General features: G+C 40.1%; 1 protein-coding gene across 2 annotated transcripts; it reads left to right on the top strand.

The window, feature by feature from the left end:
- The first annotated feature begins 6319 nt into the window (after positions 1–6319).
- fosb (FBJ murine osteosarcoma viral oncogene homolog B) lies at positions 6320–10682 on the top strand. 2 transcript variants are annotated; one of them, XM_016445563.1, is made up of 6 exons: positions 6320–6572; positions 6708–6895; positions 8394–8726; positions 8812–8919; positions 9346–9684; positions 9824–10682. In XM_016445563.1, the coding sequence occupies exons 1-6, from the start codon at positions 6509–6511 to the stop codon at positions 9887–9889; spliced, it is 1098 nt and encodes a 365-aa protein (XP_016301049.1). In that variant the 5' UTR covers positions 6320–6508; the 3' UTR covers positions 9890–10682. The 2 variants fall into 2 exon arrangements, with proteins under 2 accessions (XP_016301049.1, XP_016301048.1); XM_016445562.1 differs by having other exon boundaries at positions 9346–10682.
- The last annotated feature ends 1207 nt before the right edge of the window (positions 10683–11889 follow it).

Genomic DNA, 11889 nt, shown 5'->3' with positions numbered 1-11889 from the left:
TTTGGCTAAACCAATATAACTAAACAGCAATGGAACCTGTCAGTACCGATAGTCTAGTGGTTAGCACACTGACATATAGTGCAACTGTGTCTCTGGTGACCCGTGTTCAATTCCTGGCTTATGGTCCTTTGCCGTTCACATTCCCCACCAACCGCTACACTGTCCTGTGTAATAAGCACAAAAAGGCAAAAAAAAAGGTTGCATTTGCAAATTAGTGAGTTTTACTTTACAGTTACATGGTTGCTACTGTAAATTAAAACAGCGAAAATATGGTTATTTCTTCTACAGCAAGTTACTTGTCACTAGCTGCCAGTAAATTACTGTGAATTTCACGGTCAGTTTCTTACAGTGTACCACACAAACTCCAGTTGTGAGTGTCACAGTAACCAGCAATGTCTTGTAGAAAATCACAGTAACTTCCAATGTATTGTAGAAAACACAATAACTAATTATGTACTGTAGAAAATCACAGTAATTACCAATGTATTGTAGACAACACAACAAGCAATTATGTACTGTAGAAAATTACAGTAACCGACAATGTGCTGTAAAAAATATACTGCCATACACTGAAACCCAGCCACTAGGATAGGGAAGGAAAACACAGTAGCCTACACTGGCAGCTGGGTTTCCAGCCAATGACTGCATTTAATTTGACCTCACTGTAATTCAATTACATTTTAGGTTTGAATAGAGAATACAGGAAGCAAATGTATTCTTTAATAAAAATAAAAAAATTTAAAAAATGACCAGAAGGCTGAACCAATATAACTAAACAGCAATGGAACCTGTCAGTACCGATAGTCTAGTGGTTAGCACACTGACATATAGTGCAACTGTGTCTCTGGTGACCCGTGTTCAATTCCTGGCTTATGGTCCTTTGCCGTTCACATTCCCCACCAACCGCTACACTGTCCTGTGTAATAAGCACAAAAAGGCAAAAAAAAAGGTTGCACTTGCAAATTAGTGAGTTTTACTTTACAGTTACATGGTTGCTACTGTAAATGAAAACAGCGAAAATATGGTTATTTCTTCTACAGCAAGTTACTTGTCACTAGCTGCCAGTAAATTACTGTGAATTTCACAGTCAGTTTCTTACAGTGTACCACACAAACTCCAGTCACCTAAGAAACAACGAAACATGATGATCATCTCGGTAAACTCTCCCTGCAAGTTAGTTAATGATTACTGGCCATATCAGCATGCCAAATGACCTGCCTATATGTCATCTCGTAGGTTAACTTACTTAACAAAACATTTAAAAAGAATATATTTTATTTCTACATGTGTATATAACAGCTAATATGTTTTTTTTAAAGCATAGGTGCACATACTATTTAAAATGCATAAGTATGAAAAATCTGTAAATAAATTAAAGCAAATAGGCTGAAGTATTTGTTCAGCGAAGCAATTTACACATTAATATAAAATTTAAACCTTAGGCTGCCTCATAACTTCAGCCTGTATGCTCTCCTGCTTAAGATGATCTTGGAAATGCCGTTATTTCAGATTTTTTACACTTCCGTTTTTGTATTCATCATAGTCTTTTACTAGAGCTTTAATGACTTGCAGTGTCAATCAATTCACACTGCAAGTCTGCGAGTCATCTTTTGTACTTCATAGCACATAGTTTCTCACCACAGTTTCTGTCTTTGGAACAGCTAGACCGCCAATTTTTTAGTTCACTTACAGCACAAACTGCATCTCTTAAATCAGTCATTTCGAATCCTGGTGTTTTTTTAAAGCATAGGTGCACATACTATTTAAAATGCATAAGTATGAAAAATCTGTAAATAAATTAAAGCAAATAGGCTGAAGTATTTGTTCAGCGAAGCAATTTACACATTAATATAAAACTTAAACCTTAGGCTGCCTCATAACTTCGGCCTGTATGCTCTCCTGCTTAAGATGATCTTGGAAATGCCGTTATTTCAGATTTTTTACACTTCCGTTTTTGTATTCATCATAGTCTTTTACTAGAGCTTTAATGACTTGCAGTGTCAATCAATTCACACTGCAAGTCTGCGAGTCATCTTTTGTACTTCATAGCACATAGTTTCTCACCACAGTTTCTGTCTTTGGAACAGCTAGACCGCCAATTGAATCATTTTTATTAATATTCGGTTTTTTAGTTCACTTGCAGCACAAACTGCATCTCTTAAATCAGTCATTTCGAATCCTGGTGATCCACACCACTGGTATGTACTTATGTGACATTCTCAGTTCAGTTCACAACAAGATGATGATCTGAAACAAGTGTGGAAGACATACAAGGAAGACATACAAAATGAGCAGTGTTGGGGTTCCCACCAAGATTGAAAACCACTGTCCTGAATGTAGTTTTACTAGTCAAGTATTTTATTGTAGGATACAACATAAACAGTATGGGGATGGGGACAGCAGAAAGACTACTCTAAACATTATACACAATATACAACAGTTAAATTACAGTCTCTTTACTTGATATTTATAATAATTACCAGCATATGATCATTCGTTTGATAACATTTGCATAGTTGGTACACTAATGTTACATGACACTTGCTGTTTTTCATGGAATGCGGCCACATTTTTTAAAAAGCTGTCAAGAACATGGCATTCTGTTCAATACCGTAACCTGCTCCAAGTTTTAATTGCACCTATATTAAGGAAATTCTGTATTATTATGGAATTTACATACAGGGTCAAAGGGCATGATTAATTTATTTTTTTCTTTAATTTCCTAATTAATTGCAATAAACTGACATCACTATTTTATGTTGATTGTAGATACCTAGATGCAATTAGTTATCCTGTAGATAATACTGTACAATAAACACCAAATCTACTATATATATATATATATATACACGTCCTTGAAAACAGAACAAAGACTGCTTGATTATGTATATCAGTGCATTAAATTTCACTTTGCTGCAAAATATCTTAGAATTTGTGTTATCTGTTGAGTTACAATATACAAAGGTATCGTTGCCACAGAGAAGTACATACTAGCTAATTTAGAAGAAATTAATAATGTATTAAATGCCAAAATATCAAAAAATATACCACTGTTCGCACATTCATTCAATGTTTTTTTTTTTTTTTTGCATTCAATTATACTAGTTATACATTATTCCTACATGTCCTGCTATGTAAGCATGTTTAAATTATTACAAAAACTCGAGTCAGTGCATTCAGTTAGTTCAGTACGAAAATCAAATAAATGATTTAGTCTTATAGTTTTATAACTCTTGGTTTGTTATGGGTGGGTTGTTGTTTTATACAACATCAACGACTTAAAAAACAAAGACGCCTAAATTCACCACATGGTAAAGTTACATAGTTACTTCAACAAACTAGCCACAGCCTTTGGTCTTTATGCAAACCTAAAATTACTTAACAGAAACAGTCAAACTAGTTGGCATAAGTAGCGTAAAAGATAAAGAAAGTACGACTTTCGATTGTGAAACTATTTTATTGTACTTTCTTTTCTAGCAGCCTGTCTTGGCTAACAAGACTGCAGGAGACTAACTATCTGACAGATTATACACATTCCGAGCAGTTTGTCTCTATAATCGAGCATGCGAACGTGATTATGATACAGTGCAGATCTGTAATTTAACGTTACTTTTTTTTAGCAACATGGCAGCTACCATTCGTTTGCAACGTTGCACAATCATGCAAGTTAAACGGGACGATTAGCACGCTGGCTACATGGCTAATGGGACTTACTGCAAAAATAAATGGCAACTACAGTAAGTCTCTGTGTGGTCTAAATATTAAAAACCGAAATACTAGCCTCTAAAGATCTCGTAAAAGTCAAAAGAATGTAAACATGAAAGCGCACTTTCCCTCGTCTGCGAAACCTCACAGGCAGCAACCACTGTGCCGCCCCTTTAAGGGTTACCACGGAAACCGGTTGCTACTCAGCAAAAACAAAAAAAGTACCAATCGTCGTGACGTCCTTGCGTCAAACGTGCGGGAACGGCGTTTCCACGGCGACGAGACGTTGTATACACAAGCAGGGTTGGTTGTAAACGTCGCGGGATTGTTTGCGAATCCGTTTAGTTTATTTTGCATTAAACCACAAAATGCGAGACGATTAAAAGAAGTTTGTTTGTTGTCTTATTGTTTCCCTTCGTCTGTACATTGCTTGACTGGAATGGAAATGTTATGGTGTAGAGCAACGGAACTTAAAGACACAGTTCACCGAAACTAAAAAGTCATAATTTACTCACACTAATGTTGTTCCAAACATGTACGCATTTTTTTCTATTGTTAAACAAAAAGACAGAGTGTTAGTGTCTTACAGTCTCAGTCACCGTTCACTTTCACTACAATGAAAGTGAAAGGTGACTGCGACTGTCATTCTGTCTAACATTAACTTTTGAGGTCTGTGGAAGAAATGACAGTGATACAGGTTTAGTACAGCATGTGGATGAGTACATGTTGACTAGTCAGATCAGTCTCATTTGTTTCCTTGGCTAAATTACATAAACTAACATATGAAATATGCATTCATCAAGAGAATGTCTAATGCCCCTCAAACACCTGCTACACTGCCTTACTAACTATAGATACCTGTCCCTATCTAGCTTATCTTTGAGCATCTCACATATAGTTTCTCTGACGTAACCACCGGTTTTTAATGTTCTGGCGGGTATTGGTAAAATGTTTGCCGCACATCGAAGTACTGCGCATTAGTCATTCCTGTTCAGTCGTTATAATGTCTGCTACTGGACACGGCGTTCTCCGCCGGTGACGCTCAAGTGCTGCTGACTAATTGTTGTTATCCCCACCGTCGAGGTGTACCAACACCGGCGTGCAAACGTTTTATCTGGCCATATTTTACTTCCCGAGTTTATTTGAGTTTTACCTTAATAGCAAGCAGCCACACTCATTTCCTTGCACACGGAGCAATTAATCACCTTTGTTCCTACATGAAATGAAATGTGACAGTATGTGACACTCACTATGACTTCCGTCACTACAGCCCACTGCCCGGCTTGGAACTTGTACATGGCTTCTTGTAAATGGCGAGGTTATCAGCCATAATAATGAGCGCTTTGTTTTGCTGAACAATAACGCGAGTGCGAAACTGACACATCCCGTTGATCGCCGTACATTGCATTTCAATCAATTTAAGCATTTGGTTTAGCAGCTATTCACTCCGAGAAAGTAATTGTCTTAAAACTGGCATTTAATAAATACCTTTTCTTTGACTAGCCTATAGCAACGCTGAACCGATTTTGGTGCATGTGGTGAGCAGATTTATAAAACATAAATAATAACAAATATATAGACAAAATAAATAACAAAGAATTAGATGCAGAGTTCCCAAACTTACCCACAACAGACAACGGGCAATGTAAATTGTAAATCTCTGCTCTGACCGGTTCTCAAGACTGTTAGCGTCGAAGAAAGCTCAGTGTATCGGGGATTCCGTGGGGCGTGTCGGTGAGAAAGTTTACAGTGGAGTCAAAACAGCTGCAAGCGGGTTTCCCTCCTGTGCTTAACCGCTACCTCAGCAAAATATTCTTCTTTAATTAGCTTTACGACTGCTCACGTGTTTTCTCTTGCTCTGAAATTTGTATTTACATACATTTCTACACTATAGACCCACTGAAATTAAAAACTTAAGTGCTGTTGCCTTTCAGTTGTTAAGTAAAAGTTGTGCCGAAGTTAAAACATGCAGTGCTACATTCATTGCACTTTCTCGACCATAAAATGAAAATAGCTGACTAAAATCGAGCAGAAATGGCAAATTATTCCGACTAGTTAAATGGATTATGATATGACATTATGCAGTCTATAGTGTTTCATATAGAGAGAAGTCAGTACCATGTTTCTTTATTTGAGCAAGATTCTTTATTTGGTATTAGTATTATTATTCTGTGTTCAAATCTGGTGTTTTAATCTCTTCTCTTCTATATTATAATAAAAAGAGAACATCTTTCGAGAAAATGTTTTGTTTGAACCTGATAGTGGCATAAAAATTACATAAAGCTACTGGTAGCATAACGCGTTTTTTTGTTTTGTTTTTTTTACGTAAAAAATATTTGCAAACCGTGTCGTTTCTAAATATTGTCCGTGAAAACCATGTAACAATTAAAAATATCTCGTGGAAGTAATAGTAAACGTACCTATTCTTGACTGCGATCGAGCTGTCTCTTTCTGTGGGTGAGGGAATCCCTTACACGTCATATTGCTTAGATACCGAAAACAAAAACAGTGCTTTTGGACCATATATGGGCATCTACGTCAGCGGAACACCAGTAAGAGGAGGAGCCAGGACTCCCTACTTTACAATGCGTTCTCAGGCTTCATTCACAAGACGAAGCGCTGCTGCCGAAACACCGAACACCTTCTACTCCCGTTTGTAATAAACACATTCCGGATTATTTTATGGATTTATAAATGCACATTTCACACATTTCACGGATTGTACCACGGTTTGGGAAGTGTTATTCAAGGAGAGATTGGATTTTAGAAGTTTCCTCCAGCAGGGAACTGGATTGATGTCTTAATGCAACTGTTTTGGAAAGAGACTAAGGGCATCTTGACGAAGACTCCAAGTATAACTTGTTACGGTAGGTGACTTTAATATAATACAAATATTTAGATGCAATGCATCCACTTTTCTCTTTTTATGGTGCATTACACGCAAGCGAATAGTTGATGTCCTGGCGAAAATGCGCTTCAATGTGACTTCTGTTGGGTGACAGGTGACATCCCGTTCTCGCCGGGCACAGTAGGTGTTTCGGCTTCTTTCGGCTCCACCGGGGAGATGTTTCAGGGGTTCCCCGGAGACCCCGACACCGGCTCCCGTGGAAGCTCATCTCCTTCTCTTGAATCTCAGTACCTGTCGTCCGTGGAATCCTTCGGGAGTCCGCCCACCACCAGCGCACCGCAAGTAAGTCACAGTATTTATTCGCATTTAAACATCGTGTTTGTCCGTACAAACTATTTTGCTAAGCAGCACGGCAGCTGCGAGATTTGCTCGTTTCTGTTAGGGCAGCGCAGCGACGTTGCTAAGGGAATGCATTTGAATCCGTTCGAGTGTGTTTATATGTGTAAAGTCGGAATAGAATTCAATAGAATACTGACAAGTCAGCATGCGCGCGGAATCAGGCCGGTAGCAATGTGGCGGGTTTACAGCACGCCGCGAAACAGATGACAAAGCTGTGGAACTCTCCGGCGTTCGCACACGAAGCTCCGCCCTGCGCTCAGCGCTGCTGCTCTCGCTTCGCAGACTTCGGCGTGACGTCAATGCGTTCTATTTTGGAGTGTTACGTTGCGTTGCTAAGGGGAACACCGGGGGTGTGACGGGGGCGGAGGATCAGGGACAGGAGGGGCTATTAGAGGCCGCTTATTGGCTACGGCGTGCTGCGTGTGCCTTTGCCTAACACGCTTTTATATGAATATTAATGAAACATGGAACTCACACTGGCATCACTGGACTTTCTTTTTCTAAAAAAAAAAATGAAAACGTAGCAATTTAGATTTTTCTCCTAAATATGTTTTAATAGCTGTTCACAGATGTGTTGGTTAAACGTAAAATATCCACGACGTTTATGTAGGCTACTTGTATTTGGACACGTAATTTATTGGAATTTTAAAGCAGCTTTAAAACAGAAAACTCTGATAAGGATCCATGTTTAGTTTTTTTTTTTCATATTTTTGATGCTTTTCATTATCCTTACCCTTTTTTTTCTGTTTTCATGATCTTTAGTCTGTTATCTTTGCATGGAGGAAAATACAGCTTTACATTAAGTGGTATTTTGCTATCATTGATATATTATTATAGTCTTTGTTAATATTTTGAATTGGATTTTATTTTTAGATTTTCAGTTGTCATTTTAATTTTATTTGCAGTTTTAATACATTCGTTTTGTATTTTGTTTATTTCATTTTCGTTTTTTCAGTACTGCAAGTTAAAGGGATAGTTCACCAAAAAAAGAGAAAATTCTCTCTGTCATCGTTTACTCTCCCTCATGCTGTTCCAATCCTGTATGAGTTTCTTTCTTCTGTTGAATATAAAAGAAGATATTTTGAAGAATGTGTAGCCAAACAGTTTCTGGTCCCCACTGACTTCCATTGATTGGAAACAAAATACTGTGGAAGTCAATGTCTACCGTCAACTGTTTGATTACCCACATTCTTCAAAATATCTTTTGTCATGATCATCAGAAAAAAAGAAACTCATACATGTTTGGAACAACTTTAGGGTGAGAAAATTATGACAGATTTATAATTTTTGGGCAAACTATCCCTTTAGACTAAACGAAAATGCTTCCCTGACTTGATTTCACTCAATGTTAATTTTGCTACAAGTAACTAAAATAGATTTTTTGTTTACAGCAAGCTGGTGGGGTCCATAGTTATATACTGTTTATGTTTTTGGTTTCCAGGAGTGTGTATCAGCCACTGGCGGGGTAGGGGTGGGTGGAGGGTCAACTGGCACCGGGGCAGGGGTGGACATGCCCAGCTCATTTGTGCCCACAGTGACGGCCATCACCACCAACCAGGATCTGCAGTGGATGGTGCAGCCCACTCTCATCTCCTCCGTGGCACCAGGACAAAGCGGCACGGGCTCCAGCACCATGACGCAGCCTGTTGCTTTGGATCCTTATGACCTGCCAGGCCCAAGCTTTTCATCTGGTGGAGGGTTCACCCCACCAAGCTCTGACACTCCTGGCCCAGTGAGACAGTCTCGCAGCCGTCGCCGTGCACGGGATGAAACGGTGAGTGAGAACCATGACGGCGTGGTTAGTCATTTGACATTTTGATTAAAAAAGAAATTAAAAATGAAATTTGTTCTGTTCCCAGCTGACCCCTGAGGAGGAGGAGAAAAGACGTGTTAGACGAGAGAGAAATAAACTGGCCGCCGCTAAGTGTAGGAACCGACGGCGTGAGCTCACAGACAGGTTACAGTCGGTGAGCGATGCTGTAATTCACTTGTTACATTACAATATTTCATCCATAATAACAGATGAATGCAAAGGCATCCTAATTACCAGATTCATAACATGCCAATCTGCTCATAACAATCATTTTTACAATGATAGTTTGTAAATGATTCCAACACACACATATGCATTATGCTGCATTGTAATTAGAACAAAGAGTGCATAACTACTAACTGCATAATTATACTGTGGAAATGGAGTTGGCAATTAAGAAAACAGCATTTTCTCCAAGTTTATTTTGTTGTCGCTCTCTGAAACTATAGCAACGTGTATTTCTGAAGTAGCTCTGTGTCTGAACTACTATGATAAAAGGAAACCCTTGTTTTTGTCCTCATTTCATGTGATCATATAATCTCTGTCCCCTTGTGTCCTCCTCTTGTCTCTCCAACCCAAGGATACAGACATGTTGGAGGAAGAGAAGGCCGAGCTAGAGGCCGAAATATCCGAGCTGCAAAAGGAGAAGGAGCGCCTGGAGTTCGTCCTGGTCGCCCACCAGCCCGGCTGCAAAATTCCCTATCAGGAACAGCCCCCCGCGCTGCTGCCGCTGCCGCTGCCACTGCCGCAGACGTCCCCGCAGATGCCTTCTGTCTCCGTGGTGGGTTTGACTGTGAAGGATGACACTTTCTACCTGCCGCCCGCCTACTCGTCCCACCACCACCACCACGTCCCGGTTTCACAGCCCACGCAGACACAGCCGGCCCCAGCACAACAGCAGCAAGGGATGATGCAGGAGGTAGCCTTTTCTAGTTCTTTCTATGGTCAGGGCCAGCCGGCGCCGGACGGCCCGTGCCTTGTTGCAGACGGTGGCGGTAACCCTGACGCCGGCAGCTACATCCCCTCATACACATCTTCATTTGTGTTCACCTACCCAGAGGGAGCCTGCGGGGCCAGCGCTAACCAGCGAACCAGCAGCAGCGATCAGTCCTCTGATTCCCTGAACTCACCCTCGCTTCTTGCACTTTGAGAGCTCTGCGTCTTTCTGCCTCTGCTTGCCTGTCGACAGCAGCACACGCACACAAACAAATGCAAACACCTCTCAGACGTTGTACTGATCTTTTACATGAAAGCCTTTCGATATGAAACCTTTCAAGGCCCAGATGCATTAGCGTCTGAGTGACTTCATCAAATGATGTAAGTGTATATTAATTCACAATGAATTCAGGCTTAATATCAAGATGAGTCAGTAGCCCATGCACACACAATCACACACACTTAAATTGTCATAGACATTCAAATCCGTTTGACATAACAATGAAAGCACATCAGCGCACTCTCCCTTGCTTTTGTCTCTTCTCGCTCAGGCTTACATTGGTGTACCATCTCCTCCTTCTCTCTCTATCCACGCCAGGTGCCTGCTGTGTATTTGTCTAAGCAAAAAGAAAAGGGGGCACAGAACTGCTTTGTGGGTTTTGTTTTGCGTTTCGGGCTTCCTTGCTATGCTTTCTTTCTCCATCCAGTTCATCCACACCTCTTCCTGTGACAAAAGGACATGACCACACACTCTCTAGCTACAGTACCTATCTCTCTCTTTTTTCTCTCCCTACGTTGTCCATCTCCACATCTGTTTCTCCTCTCTCCTGTCTCTATGTACCTCTGGTTCTCTCTGAAGTCTTCGGCCCCTGAGAGCCCGTTGGACCCTGAAAGCCCATGGAACCTTGAGTGAGTGCCAGCCCACACCCCGACACCACAAATTCCCTTCGCACGGACCGGCCCGCAGTGGAACCTCAGACATTTCAAAAAATCGAAACGAACCAGCCATCTCGGATGCCACCACACTGGCTAAAGGAACGGGACTCTTTATTTCTCCTCAGCACTGAGGATTTCATTTCGGTTGAGCGGAGACACACTGGCTAGACTTTGGCAAGGCCAGGGGAGGAGTTTTGGAGAGCCCTTGGAATGTGGAGTTATGAGACGGTGAGAGTATTCACGTGACCATACTCTATCTGTCATCTCCCACTGGTCCGCTGAGAGTGTTCGCCCTTTCCCCTTTCTTGAGCAAGTTAGAGGAGTTTGTTTGTTTGTTTCATTCTGTGTTTCAATGATAGTATTAGCTCTGCTCTCAAAAGTGGCTTACCTTATGATAACATACAAGAGTGGCTCGACACTCTGTGTTTGAAGAGCATTATAACGAGCAACCAAAAAAAAGGACAACCTCTTGGTTTTGGATGAGTGGCCTCTGTACTTCTTAAAGTCCTTGACATAGTCTTTGAGCTGTGGATGTGGTTTAGCACAGCTCTAGGCTTTGATTGTGAATGGAAGCCACAGAGTACTACATCTCCAGTTGATTTCTTTCTTTAAGGGGGTTGTTGTTGTTGTTGTTAAAATGGAAAAAAGCACAAATGCCGGCTGCGGACGGAAGGAACACAAAGCGGTGGCCAACCTAAAGGATGGGATGTGCTTTTGAATATGAACCGTTTACTTTCCTGTGAATGTTTTTGATGTTTTGAGTTACTGATTTTTCATGATGCTTTTTCTCTTTTGCTCTTGATTGTGCCGTTGCTGCCAAATGGAAGAATTTTGTGGGGCTGTTAGCTGCTCCTTCTATCTGTTACTGTTGTCTTACTGCAGTTATCACGAATATTGTTATTATGGTTATTATTATTATTTCATAGTTATCTCATGTTGGCAACTAAAAAGTCATGTTGTGCACTATGAACCTTTTTTATGTCTAAAACTATATATATAAAATATATTAGAATATGTATGCATATATATATATATACATATTCAGTGTGTATATATATATATACAATGATTGTAATGTAATGTATGAATGTTCATAAAATGTTATTTTTTGTCAATGAAGACAGAAGGGAGAGCTTGATGCACTTGGTTTTGGTTTAAACATATTTTTCTAAAAGAACAGAAAGTATATTATAATAAACAATAACAGCCCGCCTTTCCCTTAATATGAAAAGCATTGTCACTGCCTTTCATT

The sequence above is a fragment of the Sinocyclocheilus anshuiensis genome, unplaced genomic scaffold, assembly GCF_001515605.1.
Source record: "Sinocyclocheilus anshuiensis isolate Anshui unplaced genomic scaffold, SAMN03320099.WGS_v1.1 scaffold367, whole genome shotgun sequence".
Classification (NCBI taxonomy): Eukaryota; Metazoa; Chordata; class Actinopteri; order Cypriniformes; family Cyprinidae; genus Sinocyclocheilus; species Sinocyclocheilus anshuiensis.
The sequence above is the reverse complement of the archived record's forward strand: the minus strand, read 5'-3'. Positions and strand labels throughout refer to the sequence as shown.

What these genes read in the sequence shown, in the direction of transcription:
- fosb (XM_016445562.1), top strand. Translation starts at nt 6,509, where the DNA reads ATGCAACTGTTTTGGAAAGAGACTAAGGGCATCTTGACGAAGACTCCA. An exon ending in TCCAAGTATAACTTGTTACG is followed by an intron (nt 6,573 to 6,707) that starts GTAGGTGACTTT and finishes GTTGGGTGACAG; the next exon opens with GTGACATCCCGTTCTCGCCG. An exon ending in CCACCACCAGCGCACCGCAA is followed by an intron (nt 6,896 to 8,393) that starts GTAAGTCACAGT and finishes TTTGGTTTCCAG; the next exon opens with GAGTGTGTATCAGCCACTGG.